Consider the following 24,591-nt stretch of genomic DNA (forward strand, 5'->3'; position numbering starts at 1 on the left):
TTGCATTCTGGGGGCAATGCAATTTCATGATGTGTTAACTGCATCCTAGGGAAACTCCTTACCTTTCCAAGTCAAGGTGTACATGCTAGACATGTCTTCCTTTCTTGATTCCCAGTTTTACAAAACTATTTTGTTGTCTTCCTCATAAAGTCAAGTTTAAGACAGATTTTTGCTTTAAGTCTTAGGTTCTGCTTGAAGCTGAGCAGTATTATTGCAAGTTCAATATGTGTTCAAGTCCATCTTAGAAATAAAGGCTGGTTTTCAGGCTTCTTTTTTCAAAATAGCTAAACCAAGACAAATTATTTATAGATAGTGATCTATTGCTGCAAATAATTTTCTGTACCTCAAGTTACCAATTTTGTCTAGTTTGGGGATTTCAAGTCTATTACCACTAGCAGCTAAACAAGCGACAGAAGATATCAACCAAGTGATGACGTTCGTGAAACCATAGAGTTAATTCAATGGATGATAAATAGTGTCTGCTGCATCCATGCCCTTTCGGCAACAAACTCCAAATTTCAATACTGGATCAATGGTGTGGAGTGATCTTGTGAGACTATTCGTGAGGATGATGTATAAGAACTTTTCTACATTTTGATGATCTTTAGATAACATTGCTTTTTAATTAGGTATTGCTTCTCTTAACCCAGAGAAACTACTATAATTGTTGGTCAGGATGGATGTTCTTATCTCTTATATTGGCGAGAATATCTAGATAAATTTGTCGTGTTAGTTACTATAGTCCATTTCTTTTAGCGAGGCAGATTTGCACCGACTCGCAACGGTGCCCTTTTAGCTCAGAAAAGTTTCCTGATCGCTGATTGGTTAGAATGATCTTGTCCAACCTATCAGCGATCAGGAAACTTTTCTGAGCTAAAAGGGCACCGCTGCGAGTTGGTGCAAATATGCTTCCCTAAAAGAAATTGACAATACCAACATTACCAAGTGAAGAATATAGGTTGAGAATATATAATGAGAAAGTTTATCTTTATTATCAGAAATTAGGTTCAAGTAGTACAAGTTATCCATTTTAGATATTTATTTTGGACTAAGTAACAATAGTTCAGGCAAATATTATCTATATTTATTAAACAATAGTCATATACATTCTCTATTTACCAGTTTTTGTGATGTCTTTTTGGAGGGTGGAACATATGCAATCTTGTGTCCCATGATTTTTCTTTTATCCTTCTTTATTTAGTGTCTGGTTCTTATAGTAACACGAAAAGCTTGTTTCTTCTAATGATTTAATTTTTTCTAAAAAATATTATAGCTATTGTTTACTCTTCTTAAAATGGTCCTCGGATGAGTAATTACAATTAAATGACCTTGTCTGTATTCTCTGTCATATCGCATCTTCAGTCGAAAATTATTTAGTGGACAGTAGACACAAACACAAGACATTGTTTAAAGATTCATTTCATGTCTAAATACAGTATTTGTAGTACAGTACCTTAACCCTTTTACCCCCAAAGGACGTACTGGTACGTTTCACAAAAGCCATCCCTTTACCCCCATGGACGTACCGGTACGTCCTTGCAAAAAAATGCTATAAAAATTGGTTTTTCATATTTTTTGATAATTTTTTGAGAAAATTCAGGCATTTTCCAAGAGAATGAGACCAACCTGACCTCTCTATGACAAAAATTAAGGCTGTTAGAGCAATTTAAAAATATATATACTGCAAAATGTGCTGGGAAAAAAATAACCCCTTGGGGGTTAAGGGTTGGAAATTTCCAAATACCCCGGGGGTAAAAGGGTTAAATACAGTATGCAACAGACAGGACATCCATCATTCATCATTTTCCATTTTTCTTCTATTGCTTTTATGTCGAAACAATTGCAGCACATACCACACTGCTGATATAAAACACAATGCCCTTAATTTTTTTTTTTACTTTATAATACAGTACTGGTGTATTCATATAATTATAAACCATTGCTTTGTAGATGTCTTCTCTCAGTGGTTTCTAAGTGGTAGATCAATTACTTGACAGTATTCAAAGTAAAATTGTGTTTCATGTGAAGTGAGGGTTCTCTTTGAGAAAAAGTTTGGTCTCTCGTTTGTTGATGCCTTAACTCTTCTATTGGATCTAAGAGAAGCCATCATTCATTTTGATGCTGCAGTTATGTTTGTAACTTGTCTTTTATTTCTTTTCATTCGAACGAATATGTGTAATTCACTCGTGAAAGGGCATAACAGATTAATCCTTTTTTTCATATGATTGGTAGATTTCTTTATTCAGAAATTGGTATCTAATGTTTTAATTTGTATTGCATATTGATTTTATGTTTTTTTATTGCTACTGTTGATATTATGATTTCAATTGTGTAGTGCATTTCTTTATTAACCCTTTTACCCCCAAATTACGTACTGGTACGTTTCACAAAAGCCATCCCTTTACCCCCATGGACGTACCGGTACGTCCTTGCAAAAAAATGCTATAATTTTTTCATATTTTTGATAATTTTTTGAGAAAATTCAGGCATTTTCCAAGAGAATGAGACCAACCTGACCTCTCTATGACAAAAATTAAGGCTGTTAGAGCAATTTAAAAAAAAATATACTGCAAAATGTGCTGGGGAAAAAAATAACCCCCTGGGGGTTAAGGGTTGGAAATTTCCAAATAGCCTGGGGGTAAAAGGGTTAATCTGTTCTTTTGTTAAAAGTAATACCTTATTATAATTTGCTTTTCCTCATAGTGACCTCACTCATATGAAAGTTAGGACGATTATTTCCGCGTTTAGCTGTGTGATGCATCAATAGAGAACCATTGGACACTTAGTTAGGAGCATTATGTTTCATATTGATGTAAGTCTGAAATGTTTTAGTGCTTCTTTTTGGATCTGGTTGCCCATCCTTTTCCACACCTTGCATGTAAAGAGTGTCTCCTATTCTATAGAGCATCAGGTACTTTGCTTATAACTCTCTCCCAATGAGTTTAGTATGTGTTGAAGCATACACCAAATCAAGTCTTCCATGATGTATGACTAGTTATTATTATTATTATTACTATTATTACTATCCAAGCTGCAACCCTAGTTGGAAAAGCAAGATGCTATAAGCCCAGGGGCCCCAATAGGGAAAAATAGCCCAGTGAGGAAAGGAAATAAGGAAATAAATAAATGAAGAGAACAAATTAACAATAAATCATTCTAAAAAAGGCAACAACGTCAAAACAGATATGTCATATATCAACTATTAACAACGTCAAAAACAAATATGTCATATATAAACTAAAAAAGACTCATGTCCGCCTGGTCAACAAAAAAGCATTTGCTCCAACTTTGAAATTTTGAAGTTCTACTGATTCAACTACCCGATTAGGAAGATCATTCCACAACTTGGTAACAGTTCCTCAATTATTTTTATATGTCCTACCTTCCTGGTAGGATTTTGCTTTTAATTATTCCTCATTTTGTTATTATTCATTCCACAGTTTTCTATTCCGCAGGCCGAGTAAAGAAGGGCAGCACCATAACACCATTCTCATTACTCTAAAGACTCAGATTTAGGGAAAGTGTAACTGGTAATAAGCTTATTCTTCCCCTCTGCTTACAGCTGTTTCTCTTCCTCCAGTTTCTCTTTCCTTCTTTCTGCCATCATCAATAGATCATGTTTTTCCTCAATGTGTTTTCTCTCCTCATTCTGGGCGGATGAATATCCTAGGAGGGAAAAGTCTTCAGTTAACATGAGAACAGTTCCCAGAGGTATTTTATAATTGTTTGGGTTAGTTTTTCTTGTAATAAGAACTTAGTTGGTTTTTTCATGCTTGATTCTTTTGCAGAGCAAGTGATAGAACTCCCACCAAGAAGGGTCCCTGTATCTTTTCTATCTCTTACTTTGGAGGATAATACCCACAGGGACCTTGGTACTTTTTATTAGAACCCATATGATACCTTATTGTTAGATCATATGGTTGCCAATAGGCAAGTTATACTGGTAATTTATTTTTGGCAAGTCATTATCTTTAAGCATTTCCAAACCAGCCAGAAGAATGCCAAGAACGCCTGTACCTTCGTTTATATTCTCTCTCTTCACTGCAACATCACATAGGCCCCCTTTTCTATTCCTTTCTGCTCCAAAGGAGGAGGAATGCCATCAGTGCTCATCACTTTGTGCACTGTAGGTGTTAATTAAGGTTCTATGCACCATCCCTTTAACCTCTAGCGGCATTCCATTTCCATCCTTCTATACAGTACTGTACCCTCATTCCCACTTTCCTTCCATCTAGCCTTTTGGCTGGTACAGTGGTAATGCGTTCGCCTTGTATTCGCATGGTAGCAGGTCGATCCCAGCCTGGGACTGCGAGTTTAAGCTGTTTACTTGGAAAGTTATTGCTGTGGTTGGGTACCAAAGTTTGGGCTTGTGCTGGCCTGCCTGACATTCTGGTTCACGTCTTCAAATGATACAGGAACTAAAACCATACCTCTTTAACCTCTAAGCTTTTACTACATAGTGAAACAAGCTGCTTTTGGGAGCTAAATGGCTTCACAGGCCCTAGGTACTGGGCCTTATGGCCTCCAGGCCAATCTGTTTTAATTTTCTAATTGAAACGGTACATTTAATATCATAAGATTAGTAGAAACTTACTTTGCATATGTCACCTTCCAATATAATAGCTACTCAGTATTTGGGAAGTTGAATTGGATTCTTTTCTTTGCCAACTTATGCTTCTTTACTTGGTTGAACACAAGTTACTGCTGCAGTGAAGTTGTGAGAGAAATGAGTTATGTCATTATCGAGTACTGTAATACAAGGGCTTTTCCAAAGGAGTCCTCTATTTGATTATCGCACCTAAATGTGTTACGATTTAAATTGTAATTGATCTATACCACTGAGACTCGGGAAAGAAGGCATTTACATAGCAATGCTGTAGTTAGATTTTAGTTCAACAAAATAATGTTTGTATTTCGATACTCTTATCAGTATCTTGTTTGCATAGGAAGTAATGTTCCTTCTTAGGTAATTTGAAAAGTTACTTATAATTCAGACCAAGTTTAATGTTCCTTATTATTGTTTCTAATGTATCAAAATAATTTAATTGATCAAAATTTAGAAAACATAGCTTTATGTACAAATTGTAGTTTAAATCATATATGAAAATCTTTCTAGATAATTTTGTCTGAATAATTTGACAGATCTAGTATGATTCTTATCTAACGTAGTACATTTGGAGGATTAAAATTCATAAGATTTGCATATACTGTATTTAGAGTTTGCTTTTATGCCTATTATCTTCTTCACAGGTTGTAACTGTCGAAGATCATAATTGCTACTGTTTTTGTATTTTATGAAGTCAAACATTGTTCTTCGTTTTAGGTATGTTCTGGGTGAACTCCGGAGACCTGAACTGTTACATCATGTAAGTGAAACTGTTCATATACAGTATATTGTACTGTACCTGTATGTTTATATAGGAAGACTATACTGCTTTAGGAAAGATTGAGGTAGAGAGAGCTAATGATTATAGGGAGGAGGTTGTTTGCATATAAGTAAAAAAAAGATTTGTTTTTTTCAATTAGATTTTATTTTGGATAGAAATAAAGAACAGAATTTTATTTTATTTCTGAGTGACATCTTTGTGTTGATTATAAATTATATTGAGGCATTGAAATAAGGGGGGAATTATGACATGGCTTGTGTAAAGAAGATATTGATAAAGAGCATAGTTTCTTATAGGTGGAGAAGCCATGTATGTGAGAGTAACATTGAAATAAAAAAAAACTAATGGGAAAGTCAAGAAAAGGAAATAATAATTTTGTTGATGGATGGACAAAAAGTAGGACTTCTAAAATTGGTATCTTAGTTTTAGAAATGCTTTTTTATGAGGCCAAGTAGATAGGAGTTGCTGAACCAAATCGTAAGACTCAAATTTTTGAATTGCTGTTTTGGAATTAAACGTAGAACATGCAGATCTTTCAGTTATCAGGGAAGATAATATTTGACATAGTAAGGAAAATCTCTAAGAGGAACTTATATAATAGTGTTATTTAATATCTCGTGTAAAAGAGAGGAATGCATGTAAAAGTTTTCATGAGATTTTGATAAGTTAAAGTCTAAGAAAAAGAAAAATTTTCAGAAGCTAATAAAATGATAAAGCCAGAAGAGAGGGCTGATTTGTTAGCAATAAACAGCCTGGATTTATTAAGTACTTATGCCATAATGTATTGCAAAATGTCTGGTAAATTAATTTTGCTATTATGAAATCCTCACTAGAGCACAAATTGAGAAGTAAGATATTGTAATTTAGAATTTTCAAATCATCCACAGCTTCCGGAGAATGGTGCTTTATCGGGATTATGTGGGGGAATGATATCAGCTTGGAAATGCTACAAAAATCCCAAGTACGTTAATGGCGTTTGATGTGGAAAATTATATATAATACTGTTTATTTTAATAATTACTATTCTATTTGGTTTTTTCAATATTTAACTTAGCCGGTGATTATATAGCTGCAACTCTGTTGCTCGACAGACAACTCTACGGAAAAACTCGCCAGCAATCGCTACACAGGTTGCGGGTGTGCCTAACAGCGCCATCTGTCGACCAGATACCCAGCTCTCATGTAAACAAAGACTCGATTTTCTCTCTGTCGACGTGTCGACAAGACGTACTTTACTCGCTGTTGCTAAACTGGAGTTTTTCACATCTATTTGGTGAAGTACTATATTCTAGTTTTGAGCTTTCGCAATGCAGGTGTTTTATCTTCATCTTAAATCTTGAACTCGTTTTGGATAGATTTAATTATGGTGACAAAGAGAGTATGGACTTCCTTTCACTTTTAAATGGCCGACCCTTCCCTTAGACGGAAGTGTGTTGAGGCTTTTAGTAATTATCTTATCACGTTATAAATTATTTATAGATTTTCCTCTATTTATTTTATATCTCTCCGCCTTTATTAGGCCTCTTCGATTAACTTTCCATTTATTATAAACAATAAAAATAAATTTTGATGTTTTGTTTATATGCGACCTTTCCTAAGAGTAGGCCGTCCTAACTTGGAAACTGAAGTTAATCAACGTTGAGCCCTTTATATCGGTTTTAGCTTTTAAAGAGCTAAGGATTTAAAACTTTTTAAATGTAATATTTTATGAAAGAATTTCTTTGATAGTCTTCGTACTGTTTTCAAAGATGAACTAACGTTTAGTTTATTTATGCTACGCAGTTGTTGACGTTCAGGACGTTCAACATGCGCTCTATCGTTACGATAGAGAGAGAGTGTATCACGGTTTCACTTTGCAGTAAGAGTAAATCGATTCTGACGTTTTGTTCATTCTTTCTTAGCTTAAATGTTTTAAATTCTATTTTAAAGGAGCTTTTTATTTGAAAAACCTTTCAGTTTTTTCCTTTAGTCAAATAACATGTTTTTTTGACGAAATATAATTGGGCTCTTCTCTTAGGTGCGAAATCAAGAGAGATAGAGACGGAGGGAGAGAGAGGAGAGAAAACGTTCCGTTCAAGCGGGTTACGTTGTTCTCGAGTTACTCTCGTCCCTAGTCTCTGTACGGGGAGGAAGGATAAAACTTTTTTAGTTTTTTATTCTCGTCCCCAGGCTATGTGCGGTGAGAGATTGAAAACGTAGTTTATATGAACTAGTGTTTAGTCTCTTTCCCATCCACTGATTTTTTTATCTTAAAATATGTTTTCTGTTTTTTGCTGGTATTAATGAGCTTGCATTATACGACTGATTTCGCAATTACTACCATTAATGAAGGGTAGAATTGCGTGTTTCAGGTAGAAATCAGTAAAAGTTTCGATTTCAGTGAAATAAGTGCAAAACAGAAAATCGAAGTGATAAAGTGATATGCGCAAAGTGTTACAGTGTTGCGTCCGAGGGTTCGTCTGTTCGTGCCTGTCGTTCACCTAGTCCGGGACCTCTTGCATGCTCCCAAGCCCAGGGGAGAAGTAATGTCAAACGACTTATGGGTTCGAGAGGCCTTGATCAACGAACAGACGTTTCCCTCTATGGTATCGGGTGTATCTTACCAAGATCTCCCCTGCCATAAGACGAGAGAGACGTTGTTTCTCCTCGTCATCCGAAGGCTTTTCGCATAAGAAACCTGTCACAAGGTTTCGAAGCCCTTAAGCGAAAGTCAGTCCTTTCAGGACAGGTCCAGCGTCCTGGTTACAGCCATTAGGACGCTCTGACCCTATGCAGTCATCGGATAACTGCTCGCCGCCTAACAAAAGCGTAACACAGACTCCGAGAGTTTTTTTTGTTGGCAAAGTGTTGCGGTCACAGGCGTTACCCTCGTCTCTTACCACAACCATTTCCGTTGATCCTTAATGGGTTGTATGGCAAGACATGCAGTATATGCTTGCCTCCCTTATGGAAGACTATTCTGCCGATTAGTCCGTTGAATCTAGCCGTTTATCTCATCAATATCCTGGCTTTCAGCCAACCTAACGTTCCTTTGTGCTTACTGTTGACGTTGGCGTAGCTAAGTCACGTCACTCAGGTTGTTTAGAATCACACTCGATGCGGTCTCGTGTGGTTTTTCAGCCGCATTTGGACGTTAGGCCACTTGCTGATGCTCCTGTTGACGTTCAAGACGTTCACTAACAATCGGAGTTGACTTGTTTTGACGCTGTGCGTCAACCTCCGCATTCTAGAGTTGTTTTGACTCTGCTCAGTCTAGGCAGTCAAAGCAGTCTCGAGTGGACGCTGTGCGTCCTCACGCACCTGTTGTGGTTGACAGTTCTGTTGTTGACAGTTCACAGACTGTCTAGCAGTTACATGACGTTGCGTTCTGGTCCGCTACTAATGCACCAGTGAGTGTGGACTCTGCTTGTAAAGCATTGCCACCACGGTAGGTCTCTCCCTTGCTTGAGACTCGGCTTTTATCGGACAAGGTTCCTGTAGATGAGGAAGTTGCTGTTCCCCCTCCTACTGATCTTCCCTTGAGGACTCTGTCAGATGGAGAGGAGCCTAAAGCTGCTTAGCCCCCTATGGACTTTAATTAAATCATGATGATTTTTTTTTTTAAGGATCTTTGTCCGGATCTTTTTGTAACTGCTGCTCCTCGTTCGCCTAAACGTCAGAGCTTACACTAGGCCTAGCTACTTCGAAGCCGTTGTTTTTAAGCTAGTGCTCTCTCGCTCTCCTAGAGAGCTTTACGTTGGCTAGGCGACTGGTTTTTCAATAGGAGGAGTTTGGGGGATACAGCCTTTGCTTTCCCCTCTTTTAAACTGGCCTATAGAGCGAGAGTCTGATATGACACGAGAGAAGTTCTCGGCTTGGGAGTTCATGCCTCTGCCCAGATAGACTTCTCAAATCTCATAGACTCTCCCTAGCGCCTGGCCATGAGACGCTCCAAGTTTTTTACAGGTCAACTTCACAGCTGTTTTAGAGCCTTTGAAGTTTTGCTGTACAATTATGTCTTGCATAAACAAGGCTTTCAGGGATGGAAAGCGGTACCCCCTCAGTCGCTAACCCCGTCTGTGGCCGCACCTGCTCCCGTAGACCCTAAATGGGCTTTGCTGCAAGACATGCAGTCCAAGCTTGCGTTCTTGATAGAGGACTTTAATGCGGAGAAGGTTGCTACCTAACCTTCTGGCCAACAACCTTCCAACCGGTCGGTTGTGCGCCCTGTTGACGCTGAGGTAACCTACTCGCGTCTGCCAGTTGAGGTGGTTCCTCCACCGATGCGACCCAGTGTGGGTTGCCAGCCGCACGTTGTCGTTAAGCGACGCTCGGAGGTGGTTGTTGACGTTCAGGACGTTCAACAACCAGCAGAGGTGACTTGTTTTGACGCAGTGCGTCAACCTCAGCAACCCGGTAGGGTGTTGACTGCACAACCCAGACGGTCTAGACAGTCTCGGGTTGACGCTGTGCTTCCTCGCGCACCCATGGTTGTTGACAGTTCACAGACTGTGCAGCAGTTCCATGATGTTGCGTCCGGCACGCATGCACCAGTGCGACCGGACGCAGCGAGCCAGACGTTGCCCACTTACGTTGCCGTTTCCTCATCAGTTTTCGGATGAGGAACCCTCTGATGAGGACGTTGCTGAACAACAAGACGATACAGCCCCCCAGAATAGATCAAGCTCTGCTATCCATCCAGAAGATGCTGCATGAAGGAATGGTGCTCAGTCAGGCTGTGGATGAGTCTGGTAGGGACACTGTCATCCGTAGAACAATTTGTGTCACTAGGAAGACTACTCCTCCGTCCTCTTCCTACCATCCTAGCTTTTCTCTGGAAAAAGGACAAGACGCTAGAAGCGGTCTTGATCCCGGTTTCCGAAAAGATAAAGTCTGTCTGACTTGGTAGAAGGACAATATCAACCTAAGAGAGGGTCTTCCCCTGGCTGTTCAGGACTCCCAACCACGTTCTCTTCCTCGGACGCATCGGACGTGGGCTGGGGGCGCGACACTAGACGGTCGGGAATGCTCAGGACTGTGGAACTCGAGTCAGAGGAGCATGCATATCAACTGCAAGGAGCTGTTGGCAGTACATCAGGCCTTGAAAAGCTTCAAGTCTCTCCTTCGAGGCAAAGTGGTGGAAGTTAACTCGGACAACATCACGGCCTTGGCGTACATCTCCAAACAAGGAGGTACCCACTCACTGACGTTGTACGAGATCGCAAGGGACCTGCTCATCTGGTCAAAAGGTCAAGACATCTCCCTAGTAACGAGGTTCATCCAAGGCGACTTGAACGTCATAGCAGATTGTCTCAGTCGGAAAGGGCAAGTAATTCCAACCGAATGGACCCTCCACTAGGATGTGTGCAAGAGACTTTGGGCCACTTTGGGGTATTCCATCCATAGATCTCTTTGCAACCTCGCTGACCAAGAGGCTTCCAATCTATTGCTCTCCAGTCCCGGACCCAGCAGCAATACATATAGATGCTTTCCTCCTAGATTGGTCACATCTGGATCTCTACGCATACCCACCGTTCAAGATTGTCAACAAGGTACTGTTGAAGTTCTCCTCTCACGAAGGGACAAGGTTGATGTTAGTTGCTTCCCTCTGGCCCGCGAGAGAATGGTTCACCGAGATACTTCGATGATTAGTAGACGTTCCCAGTAGTCTTCTTCTAAGGGTAGACCTTCTACGTCAGCCACTCGTAAAGAAGGTACTCCAAAGCCTCCACGATCTTCGTCTGACTGCCTTCAGACTATCGAAAGACTCTCGAGAGCTAGAGGCTTTTCGAAGGAAGCAGCCAGTGCGATTTCTAGAGCAAGGAGAGCGTCTTCCATTAGAGTCTACCAATCGAAGTGGGAAAGTCTTCCGAGACTGGGTGCAAGTCAGTTTCTGTATCATCGACCAGCACCTCTGTAGCTCAAATAGCTGTTTTTCTCTCTTATACCTGAGAAAAGGACGATCCCTTTCAGCTCCCACTATCAAGGGCTACAGAAGCATGTTGGCATCGGTCTTTCCGGCATAGAGGCTTAGATCTTTCCAAACATAAAGATCTGCAAGACCTCCTTAAGTCTTTTGAGAACCACCAAGGAGCGTCGTTTGGCTACCCCTGGATGGAATTTTGACGTGGTACTAAGATTCTTCATGTCAGACAGGTTGGAGCCGTTACAATCAGCCTCCCTGAAAGATCTCACTCTTAAGACTCTTTTCCTGGTATGCTTAGCCTCGGCTAAAAGAGTCAGTGAGATTCATGCCTTCAGCAAGAACATCGGATTTTCGTCAGAAAAAGCCACTTGTTCGCTACAACTTGGTTTTCTAGCCAAAAATGAAGCTGCCATTCCTCGGCCTTGGCCTAAATCTTTCGATATCCCCAGCTTATCGGAGATCGTAGGCAATGAACTAGAAAGAGTCTTATGCCCTGTTAGAGCTCTTAAGTTCTATTTAAAGCGTACTAAACCTTTACAAGGCCAATCTGAAGCTTTATGGTGTTCAGTTAAGAAACCATCCTTGCCTATGTCAAAGAATGCTTGGTCAGTCTTTATCAGATTGTTAATACGAGAAGCTCATTCACATCTGAGTGAGGAAGACCGAACTTTGCTTAAGGTGAAGACGCACGAAGTTAGAGCTGTAACAACTTCCGTGGCCTTTAAGCAAAATATATCTCTGCAAAGTATAATGGACGCAACCTATTGGAGAAGCAAATCAGTGTTCGCCGTCATTTTACTTGAAAGATGTCCAGTCTCTTTACAAGAACTGCTACACACTGGGACCATTCGTAGCAGCGAGTGCAGTAGTGGGTGAGGGCTCAACCACTACAATTCCCTAATTCCTTATCCTTTTATCCGTCTCTTGAAGTGTTGTTTTTTTTTTTATGGGTTGTCCGGAAGGCTAAGAAGCCTTTCGCATCCTGGTTGAATTTGGCGGGTGGTCAAAGTCAATTCTTGAGAGCGCCTAGATTAGGGGTTTGATGGGGGTCCTGTTGTATGGGTTGCAACCCTTGATACTTCAGATCCTAGGGGTCGATCAGCATCCTAAGAGGATCGCAAGGCTCCGTAAGGAAGACGTACTTAAAAGGCAGAGTAATTGTTCAAGTCGACTTCCTTACCAGGTACCTATTTATTTTGTTTTTGTTATTTTGATAACTTCTAAAATGAAATAAAAAACTCTTAGCTCATAAAAGTGTAAACATATATTACTGGTCTCTACCCACCATCCTGGGTGTGAATCAGCTATATAGGCCTAATCACCGGCTAAGTTAAATATTGAAAAATGTTATTTTGACTATAAAATAAATTTTTGAATATACTTACCCGGTGATTATAAATTAAATGACCCTCCCTTCCTCCCCAATAGAGACACAGTGGGACGAGGAGAAAATTGAGTCTTTGTTTACATGAGAGCTGGGTATCTGGTCGACAGATGGCGCTGTTAGGCACACCCGCAACCTGTGTAGCGATCGCTGGCGAGTTTTTTCCGTAGAGCTGTCTGTCGAGCAACAGAGTTGCAGCTATATAATCACTGGGTAAGTATATTCAAAAATTTATTTTATAATCAAAATAACATTTTATACTTTGCCATTCATATATATTCTAATTTTCAATTGTCTGGGTTACTAAGTCCTTAAATTTTTCAGAGCTGTCATTTTATTTGTGATAGAAGATATTACGTACAACATTTGTGATCAGAGGTTCCACGAGTATGAGATTCGCCGCCAGAGACCCGACGTCCACGTCATAACGTCGTAATCTTACGGAAATTAGCCAGAAGGGAACCTTGACAAATGATAAGAGGCTAATCATGTAATTTCCGTTTATTACAATCTCTTTCTTTTGTCTAATTTTTTACTATATTTTTTACGTAGCTTTATGTGAGATAATCTTGAGGTACCGGTAAAGGAGCTCCTCAACTTACAAACACTCGGAGATACAAACACAAATCTAACTGAAGATAACAATGATAAGATTAAGAAATGTGATAAAACAATATTATATCATTTAACCCTTTTACCCCCAGGCTCTTTGGAAATTTCCAACCCTTAACCCCCAAGGGGTTATTTTTTCCCCAGCACATTTTGCAGTATATTTTTTTTAAATTGCTCTAAAAGCCTTAATTTTTGTCATAGAGAGGTCAGGTTGGTCTCATTCTCTTGGAAAATGCTTGATTTTTTTTCAAAAATTATCAAAAATATGAAAAAAAAAAAATTTTATAGCATTTTTTTGCAAGGACGTACCGGTACGTCCATGGGGGTAAAGGGATGGCTTTTGTGAAATGTACCAGTACGTCCTTTGGGGGTAAAAGGGTTAATACAGTAAGCAAAATGACACTTGTAATAACCTGATATCTATTTCATATGAAACTCGACTATTTGTTGACCTTTGTAGCAGGAAATCATAGGCATGGAATTCAGGTTAGGCCTACCCTAGTCCAAAATTTAACAAAATTTGACTTACAAACAGCTTCCTTGAACCAATCAAGTTTGTAAATTAAGGACCTTCTTACTGAGAAATGGAAGAATTCAAGTCGCAATTACTATAGTATTTCAATGAATTTGATCTGGTGTCCGTCATGCTTACCTTCATGAAGCTTTGGCATCCAGAAGGAAGTGAAATTAAACATCTGTAAGTATTGAAATAGATTATTGTTAAGATTCTGCTTTTGCAGAGACGGCGACGAAGTAGCGGTAGTATATTTCCGTGCTGGTTACGAGCCGGGACAGTATCACACGGAAGCAGAATGGGAAGCTCGTCTCACTATTGAGCGATCAAAAGCCATCAAATGCCCTAGCATTCAGTATCATCTTGCTGGCACAAAAAAGGTAACTTTTCAATGTAATTTTCTAGATAATTTTTTTGTTAATCCCCAAGATGTACCGTAGATTGCCTTTGAAGTATTGCAATTGGTATGGTTTATTTATTTCTTAGAAGAAAAGTCTCATGATCTATTTACTTCTGAACAATAAACGTGGAATTACTAAAGGAAACAGTAGACATGCCCCTGGATACGTAAGACTCAGGAGTTTGTTTGAATTTAGAGAACCAGTAACTCTTAGGTTCTGGCATCCAAAACAGAAGGATTACCTGGAGGGTGTTCGTGTAGGTGGCGGTGGCGTGGTACAAGTGTGGTTTCTGGGGTCTTTGTTACGGCCCTTCCCTTTGATGAAGGAGTTATCTAATTGGAAGACAGCCTGTGAATAGTGGTTTTCACGCGCCCCTGATGTAGACACGACACTCACGAGGTGCTCGCGCGAGGGTAGTAACCTCTGCATTCCATGCTTTTATTTTTCTCTGGTATATTTGGAAGATTTATATCAGAAAAGGTAGATAGAAGGACTTTTCACCGGGCGTCACAGGTCTCTCCCCAGAAATAGATTTTTCCTTCGTCAAAATCCCTTTATTGTAGTTATAATAATGACATGTTTATTTTTCATTGGATTCTTAAAGCAAGCATATTCTCTTCTTGTCAGGTTCAACAGGAATTGGCACGTCCAGGTATGCTCAAGAAGTTTTTATCGGATTCAGAAGCCGATCATGTTAGTCAGCTCTTCACAGGATTGTATACTTTAGATCAGGTATGCATGGAAATTTATATAGAAATAATCTCACTGTTGTTGTTTTTACTTACTTTTACTTCTCAAATACACAAGTGTCTGATATTTTGAGGTTATCGAGGCTCGTGGAGACTTTGTACATGTAATTTAGCTATGAAAATAAGGCTTATGTCATAAACAACTAATTGTTGGTGAATGAGTATTTGTTTTTTCATTTATTTATTGATTTAATCAGGAAAACTTGCAAGGCTTTTGTTTTTAAACCAGTGATGAATGAGTATTTGTTTTTTCATTTATTTGTTGATCAGGAAAACTTCAAGGCTTATGTTTTTAAACCAGTAATGAATGAGTATTTATTTTTCATGGTATTTGTTGATTTAATCAGGAAAACTTGCAAGGCTTTTGTTTTTAAACCAGTGATGAATGAGTATTTGTTTTTCATGGTATTTGTTGATTTAATCGGGAAAACTCGCAAGGCTTTTGATTTTAAGCCAGTGATGAATGAGTATTTGTTTTTTCATTTATTTGTTGATCAGGAAAACTTCAAGGCTTATGTTTTGGTACTAGGGATGGATGAGTATTTTTTCATATGTTGATTTAATCAGGAAATCTTGCAACGCTATCGTTTTTAAACCAGTTACCATATAAATCCCAGCTGGGAGGAACGTAGAGAGTAGAGGTCCCCTTTTTTGTTTTGTTTCATTTGTTGATGTCTGCTACCCCCAAAAATTGGGGGAAGTGCCTTGGTATATGTATGTATGTATGTACCATATAAATACTGTTTTACAGAATGAAGAAGGAGATAAGGCTGTCAAGATGGCACTCGAAAGCCCAGAACGATTTGTTCTGAAACCTCAGCGGGAAGGTGGGGGTAATAACGTGTATGGCAAGGAAATTAAAGAAGTAAGTCCTATCTCCTATGCCTTTTTGTATATAACTGTGTAATTTTGTATGCAGAGATTGTTTATTACAGTATAGTTAATTACTTTTTATGTTAAGCATGTATTTTCTTTAACTTGGTTTATTCTAAAACAGGCTATGAAGTGTAAATGTTAAAATGAAAAATTCATAAAATATGATAAATGGGGCAGTTCCTTTCACACTAGTCAAATAATTTTGACGAGTTATCTTGTTTGTGTACACTACAGTTTTTTCTTGTACTTTGGCTATCTTATAAACTTTGAAGGTATGCTAATGACTAATGATACAATATATACATTTTATTTTAGATGCAATGTAATAAAATACTTATTCCTTCATCCAAATGACTGTGTTTATACATACAGAAGTGGAAAACTCAAAATTATTTCAAGAAAGTGCTTTACAGGGCAAAGTGAACCTACTTATGTTAAGAATAGTAATGTGCAGGTCAGGTTAAAAACTTCGTTAATTTGGGGCCAAGTCATTAACAAATTAAGCATCTCTGGGAGATTCTCAAAATCCAATCATTGTATTTTTAGGAATCTTTTGTACATCATGTTTTAATTTCATCATCTCCTACGCCTATTGGCGCAAAGGGCCTCAAAAATTACTAACACCGAATTATTAAGACTGTAAACTTGACATCAGAAGTTTTAAGAAAGGATTCTAAAAGCAGATTAAGATGTGTATTTTATGGTTTCCTTCTTGGATTTCAAACAAAAACTTAGTTTGGGTTGACTTGAAAGTTTTGTGTTAGACTTGGAGATGATCTGTCCATAAGCTGATACCAAGTAATGTATGGCAATGTACTTAAGTATTTTTATTTGATTTATATTTTCAAATTGCATATCTGAATTGGAAGATGGGTAAAATTACATATCAGTATTTTAGTCGCAAGAAGGATTAAGTTTAGAAACCTTAGCATATTTCAAGTAGGTGTTATATTTCATCATCATCTCTTCCTATGCCAATTGACTCAAAGGGCCTCAGTTAGATTTCACCAGTCATTTCTATCATGAGCTTCTAAATCAATACTTCTCCATTCATCATCTCCTACTTCACGCTTCATAGTCCTCAGCCATGTAGGCCTGGATCTTCCAACTTTTGTAGTGCCTTGTGGAGCCCAGATAAGAGTTTAGCTTTTAGATTTATAAATTTTTAATACCTTTTTTTCCTCTTTAGGTCTTGGAAAAAATCAAGGATTCTGTTGAAAGGGAGGCATACATTCTTATGGATAGGATCCGCCCACCTATTCAACAAAATTATCTGATTAGACCCCATACACCTATATCATTAGCTGAAGTAGTTTCAGAGCTTGGAATATTTGGAGCTTTAGTTGGGTAAGTAATTTTTCTTCTTTCAACCCTTTTACCCCCGCCATAAGGTTAAATTTCGAGCACATTTTGCTATATATTTTTTTCAAATTGCTCTAACAGCCTTAATTTTTGTCGTAGAGAGGTCAGGTTGGTCTCATTCTTTCGGGAAATGCCTGAAGTTTATCATAAAGTTATCAAAAACAGGTAAATAACAGTGTTTTGCAAGAACGTACCGGTACGTCCTTTTGGGGGCGAAAGGTTTAAACCATACTACTTTAAACCCTTGAACCATCATGAGGTTCATCATTCTAAAAGGTCTATTGACTATAGGGATCCATAGTCAAAGCACTGCTGTTTTCATTTCTCGTCGAATCGCATTTTGATGTGAATGTAAAAGAGAAGTAAAATGATAGTTTTAGATCTAATTATCCCCATGAAATTCCATTGCTGTGTACGAGTCTTTTGTAGTCTGACCTTATAGAATAAAGGACACATACTTCCTAGTCACAAATGTGTTCTTCACACATTGCATCAACATTTTTAACAAAGTTAACATCATCGTTAGGAAGTGTGCTGAGTCTTATACTTACAATACATGTGTTCATATGCATATAGAAAGTGCAGTATGTTATTTGATATTTTTTAAATTCATTTCTGTTTTTGAGTTTGCGTATTGCTTTCTTATGTTACAAAATAACATTGTTATTTAATGAAAGATAGTTTTATAGCACACTTACGATCATATCTCTCTCTCTCTCTCTCTCTCTCTCTCTCTCTCTCTCTCTACTGTAGATATCTTTGGAACAACTAATTATTGTATTTTTGCGTAAAATCCCTGTAAAGTTTTAGTTTTTAACTACGAATATCATTAAAATATCTGTTATTTTGATGTTAGTAAACATTACAAAAGTCTTTCTGAGTGGAAAAGATTTATATACAAGGACACTTCGGTTCACAAACTTAATCCTTTGAAAGGCTGTTTTGGCACTCAACTTTTTTGAAGACGAGATTGAATTTTCAAAATACAGGTAATCAATGAAAATTCAATCAGATTAATCATATATTTACCCAATATACAGTATTTTAACATTGATTTTCCAAGTGTGGTTTCTAGGGCCTCTTGTTACGGCCCTTCCCTTTGATGAAGGAATTATCTAAATGGAAGACAGCTTGTGAATAGTGGTTTTCACACGCCCCTGATGTATACACGACACCCACAAGGTGCTCGTGCGAGGGTAGTAACCTCTGCATTCCATGCTTTTATCTTTCTCTGGTATATTTGGAAGATTTATATCAGAAAAGTGTAAGAAGGACCCTTTTCACCGGCGTCACAGGTCTCTCCCCAGAAATAGATTTTTCCTTCGTCAAAATCCCTTTTTTCTGTTTGATAATGATACATATGTATAAAATCATTCACTAAAAAGATAGACAATATAAATACACAGTAGAGAAATTAAAGGAAAATATAACATTACCTGTAATGAATGTAATACCTCCAGTTAAAGATAAACTGTGATTTCAATTCAAGTATTATTTTTCTTACTAAGTATTATCCTGTACATGATACATAAAACGCAAATAACTACAGCCTCTTCAGCCATTCTATTATGTTGGATTTAATTATTTTATTAAATATCCTTGGTATGAGATTTAGGAAAAAAAAAAAAAATATGTCAAAACCAGCCTTGGTGTAATGTTACTTTGCTTTTAATAATAATTGTTGAGAGAAAAATTCCACAATAAATAACTAATATATTTTGACTACTCGCATGCTTCCAGAGATGACAAAGACATCCTCGTGAACGAGTACGCGGGACACATGCTTCGGACGAAACTTTCGTCCGTCAATGAAGGCGGCGTGGCTGCCGGACTCGGTGCCCTGGATTCTGTCTTCTTATTTGACTGATCGTGGTCCTTATTTTCTTAGATTTTCCTTTGCTGTTATTCTATATTTTTCATACATCCAATATATTTTCACAAGTTTTAAAGGTTGAAAGAAATGCCCATGAGTCTCAATAAAAAGTGATTCGTTTTTTATATATGGAAGGTTTTTTGTATTGAAACTTAGATGATTTCTAGCTTTTTCTACATCACAAATAATTTTGTAACTTTTTCTACAGTATGGTCTTGTAGTTTTCAAAGGGTGTCCAAATTGTACCATAATCCTGCATTTATTTTTACAGGGTGTTGTAATAGTCGATGAAAAAACCTTATTTGGATACTTTCTTACATTGTCATTAATGTCATGTCCCTCATGTTACAGTCAACTCCCGTTTGGGGTGTATCGCTTAGTTCCCCTCAGCTCCAGAAGCATTGCTTTGTTCCCTTTAACTTTGCTTTAACTTTTCAACTTATCTTTTCAGAATATATCCCTCAGGCGAGGCTTGTGAATCTTGTAATAATTTGGTGGTCTTGTTTATTAACATTTAGTAATAATAATGATAATAATAATAATAATAGTAATAATCATAATAATCATCAATGCATGTGAAACCACCATTGCATCAATATCACTGTTGCATTCATACTGAAATATATATATGTCATACATTGAATAGCTTTGCATACATAATATTGCATTTCATAACTCTGTAGTCTACCTGTACTTTGTTCATAAAAAAAGACATTATCTGGGCATCCTTTTGTTTTTGCATATATATTTTGGGGTATGTTTATATGTGAGGAAAATAGATATTAGACTATAGAAACCTCAGAGTTGTTATATTGGTTCTGTTTAGTTTTTGAGGAATTTCTATCATATTCAGCACCAATTGTGAACCCTCGTGTGTTTTGTTGAGAGCTGTGTTACTTTATTTTTTAGCTGCTGTACTTTTAGTTATGTATTTTTATATTCGCAAACATGGGCTTTTCATAATATTTTTTGTTCTGTTCTTTATATGAAAAATAGGTTTATACATGAATTTATATATATGAGATTTTTATAGCATTTCTATAAATGGTATCTAGCGTATTTCAAAGTAAAAGTTATATTTTATTTAATGTAGGATACACTTTTCATATTTGTATATGGATTGTTATAAAGTTGGAAACAAAATTTATATACATATGTAAATCACTGGAAAATAAAAATCTTGGGAGTAATTATTTATGGTTTTCATTAATCTTTTTCACTCGTATTCCTTCCCCCCTTAAGAACTAACCCTTTCATTTCCCCTTTTACTGTTACATCTGTTTGAGGAACTTACCCTTTCATTTCCCCTTTTACTATTACATCTATTTGAGAAACTTACCCTTTCATTTCCCCCTTTACTGTTACATTTGTTGGAGAAACTTACCCGTTCACTTCCCCTTTTACTGTTACATCTGTTTGAGAAGGCCTATCACCTTTGGAAGGGTAACAGATCAGATTTGACCTGGAACAACTATACTCAGCTTCGAGCTTTTGCTCAGAGAGTTTATGCCTCAACTGAAAAGGAGTACAATTTAATCATAAAAGAAACCCTCTCTGGTACAACTCAGGAACATAAATGGTGGTCTACCCTTAAATCTGCACTCTTTGGTGTAGATGCAGCAGTTCCTCCTTTACTTAAACCAGATGGTTCAGTCACTCACTGTCCAAAGGAAAAGGCAACCCTTTTGGCTGATGTTTTTGACAGTAAACAGAGTAATGAAAAACTTGAACTTCCTTATTCCTGTTTTCCTGAGGCTAAACTAACTAGTTTAGCTTTTCGATCTCGTGAGATTAAAGCTCTGTTGATGGACCTTGATGCTTATGGAGGTGTAGACCCAAATGGTATTTTTCCTTTGTTTTTTATAAAGACAGCAGATTTCTTAGCTCCAAAGTTATCTGTTATTTTGCGCAAGTTAGCAAGAAGAGGAGCTTTTAGCACTTGTTGGAGAATTGGTAATGTTACTCCTCTATGTAAATGTGTTTGTGGTAGCTCAAGTCCCACTGATTACCGCCCAATTTCCATAACTCCCATATTATCCAAAGTTTTTGAACGTCTTCTGGCAAAACGTCTTAATAGGTTTGCTGAAGGTAATCATCTATTCCCTAGTTTGCAATTTGGTTTTCGTAAAGGCCTTGGAGCATGTGATGCCCTTCTTACAATCTCCAATGCAGTACAGAAATCCCTTGATTGTGGTCGTGAAGTTCGTATGATTGGCCTTGATTTTAGTGCTGCCTTTGACCGTGTTAATCATGAGGCCCTTGTTTTCAAACTGAAACAGTTGGGAGTGGGTGGGTCGTTTCTTAGCATTATTATTGATTTTTTAAGTAGTAGATCTCAAAGAGTAGTTGTTGATGGGCACCATAGTGAGTATAGGAATGTGATATCCGGTGTTCCACAGGGTAGTGTTCTTGGCCCATTACTTTTCATACTATATACACATGACATGTGGTTTGGCCTAGAAAATAAGCTTGTTGCATATGCAGATGATGCTACTCTCTTTGCATCAATTCCATCCCCTGAATGTAGACCTGGGGTTGGTGAATCCCTTAATAGAGATCTAGCTAAAATTAGTGCATGGTGCAAGTTATGGAGTATGAAGTTGAATCCTAACAAAACTCAAAGTATGATTGTAAGTAGGTCAAGGACGGTGGCTCCTCAACATCCGGATCTCAGTATTGATAATGTTTCTTTAAATTTGTATGACTCTTTCAAAATTTTAGGTGTGATTCTCGACAGCAAATTTACTTTTGTGAAACATATAAGGTCTGTGTCTTCTTCAATTGCACAAAAAATTGGCTTATTGAGAAAGTCTCTTAAGATATTCGGTGATCAATCTATTCTGAAGAAGTGTTTTAATTCTTTTATTCTACCTTGTTTTGAGTATTGTTCTCCTGTCTGGTCTTCAGCTGCTGATTCTCATCTTAATTTGTTGGACAGAAACTTACGGTCTATTAAATTTCTTATTCCTGATCTAGATATTAATCTCTGGCACCGTCGTTCAATTAGTTCATTATGCATGTTGCATAAGATTTTTCATAACTCTGACCATCCTTTACATTCAGATCTCCCTGGACAATTCTATCCTGTTCGTAATACTAGGCTGGCAGTTAATTCTAATAGCCAGGCCTTTTCCATCATAAGACTCAATACCACGCAGTACTCTAGAAGTTTTATTCCAGCTGTTACCAAGTTGTGGAATGATCTTCCTAATCGGGTTGTTGAATCAGTAGAACTTCAAAAGTTCAAAGTTGGAGCAAATGCTTTTTTGTTGACCAGGCGGACATGAGTCTTTTTATAGTTTATATATGACATATTTGTTTTTGAAGTTGTTCATAGTTTATATATGACATATCTGTTATGACGTTGTTACTTTTTTTAGAATGATTTACTGTTAATTTGTTCTCTTCAGTTATTTATTTCCTTATTTCCTTTCCTCACTGGGCTATTTTTCCCTATTGGAGCCCCTGGGCTTATAGCATTTTGCTTTTCCAATTAGGGTTGTAGCTTGGATAGTAATAATAATAATAATAATAATATTTCCCCTTTTACTATTACATCTATTTGAGAAACTTACCCTTTCATTTACCCCTTTACTGTTACATCTGTTTGAGAAACTTACCCGTTCACTTCCCCTATTACTGTTACATCTGTTTGAGAAACTTACCCTTTCATTTCCCCTTTTACTATTACATCTGTTTGAGAAACTAACCCTTTCATTTTCCCCTTTATTGGTACACCTGTTTGAGAGCTATTGCATAGAAATATATGCTCCATAATTTCTTTTATATTTAATGAATGCTTGAATTGGGTAAAGTGCTTTCTGTAATTTTGTCCCTTTTAAAAAGTTATCTGGACATAGGTTGAATAATGACACAGGGAGAGCTGTTAAAGAAGAATATTTCGTCGTTGGTTAGTTGCAGATTTACCTTGTCTAAGGCACGGCATAAGTTCTTACTCTTCAGCAGCCCATAATAAAAAGGATGTCAAATGAGAAGAAAGGATTAGAGCTATGTGAAACTCAAGTACAGTATTTAATCTTAGATGGATGTGTCAAAATCCTTTTAAGCTGGGAGGAAATTATTTAAATGATGTATTCTACTTGTTTAATGTATAGATGAATAAATCTTAGATTATTTATATCTTGAAAAAGTTTATGATCTTTTAGGAAATTTAGTATAATTTTAAGATACAAGTGCCCCTCAACTTTGTAAGTACCCATGGGAAATTTACAAGATAATATGCCTTACGGTATATTCTGTTTATCATGAACACAGTACAGTAGGAAATGCATTTCTAATATTTTTTCTATGTCCACACATACACCGAGTAGTCTAGCCTATTCTTTACACACCTTTTTCCTCGTACACCTGACGACACCAATGTGACCAAAAATTTGTCTTCACTCAGAGGGTTAACCACTGCACTGTAATTGTTCATTGGTTACTTTCCACTTGGTAAAGGCAGAAGAGACTGCTATGGTAAGCAGATCTTATGAGTGAAGGACACTACAGAATCAAACCATTGTCTTAAGGTAGTGCCATAACCTCTGTACTATGGTCTTCCACTGTCTGGGGTTAGAGTTCTTTTGTTTGAGGGGACACTTGTATTCTATGTTTCTTTATTTTCTTTCCTCACTGGGCTATTCTTCAATGTGGAGCCCTTGGGCTTATTGCATCCTGCTTTTCCAACCAGGATTGTAGCTTAGATAAGGTAACATGATTTTCTGTGGCCCAGTAATTGGAATATCTCTATACTTGAATTTATTGTCATCTGAAAAAGTATTTTAAAAGCAATTTTAAGATCAGTTGCTGACAATATGTCATTAAAACTAAAATTTTGCTTGGGGAAAAGTTAAGCATTAATGTTTATTTCACATGACATTGCCTCTAATTTCATACTCTCTCTCTCTCTCTCTCTCTCTCTCTCTCTCTCTCTCTCTCTCTCTCTCTCTCTCTCTCTCTCTCTCTCTCTCAACGGAAATTGATTGGTAAAACCAACAGTATTTGAATAATCTCTTAATATCATTATATAAAATCGATAAAAGTAGCTAATATAACGAATACAATGTTTCAGGGGCCTACACTAGTCAAAGAATAAGATTAAGTCAAGCCAGCAAAAAAAAAAAAAAAAAAATCTCTTGACACATCTAGCAAGTTGTCATATGACTCCTGCTTACTTAATATTGGGCAAATAGTAATATTTTTTATGTTGCAGTGGATACATGGATTTGTGCTATATCCACTATAATTATTTTGGATCTACCTAAAATGAAAAGCAGAAAGTTCTTGTTCAAATATGGCAGATAGGTTCCAGATTGGGTGTTTCTAACTTCCTTACTCATTCCGTAAAATGGGTTTGCGGCCACTCTATTGGATAATAGATAGGTGCAAAGCTTCTAAATTTATACCTATTATTGTAAATAAACTTATTTTACCCGTACGACAAACAACATTCTCAATGAAAATCTGAATCTTTAATTTTAGTTTTATCTCATTATACATCTAAATCAGTTGAGATAATACCTGGA

At 37.3% G+C, this 24,591-nt stretch overlaps 1 protein-coding gene across 1 annotated transcript in view; it reads left to right on the forward strand.

Annotated features, from left to right (window-relative positions):
- LOC137618255 (glutathione synthetase-like) overlaps positions 1–20,254 on the forward strand; it is a 99,569-nt gene extending 79,315 nt beyond the window's left edge. The window contains 9 exon segments of the mRNA XM_068348416.1: positions 5,324–5,366; positions 6,275–6,348; positions 13,001–13,103; positions 13,105–13,166; positions 14,029–14,182; positions 14,831–14,935; positions 15,704–15,817; positions 17,018–17,175; positions 18,931–20,254. Of these exon segments, the coding sequence (XP_068204517.1) occupies positions 5,324–5,366; positions 6,275–6,348; positions 13,001–13,103; positions 13,105–13,166; positions 14,029–14,182; positions 14,831–14,935; positions 15,704–15,817; positions 17,018–17,175; positions 18,931–19,057 (940 nt within the window). The 3' untranslated portion in view covers positions 19,058–20,254.
- The last annotated feature ends 4,337 nt before the right edge of the window (positions 20,255–24,591 follow it).

The sequence above is a fragment of the Palaemon carinicauda genome, chromosome 24 (assembly GCF_036898095.1).
Source record: "Palaemon carinicauda isolate YSFRI2023 chromosome 24, ASM3689809v2, whole genome shotgun sequence".
Lineage (NCBI taxonomy): Eukaryota > Metazoa > Arthropoda > Malacostraca > Decapoda > Palaemonidae > Palaemon > Palaemon carinicauda.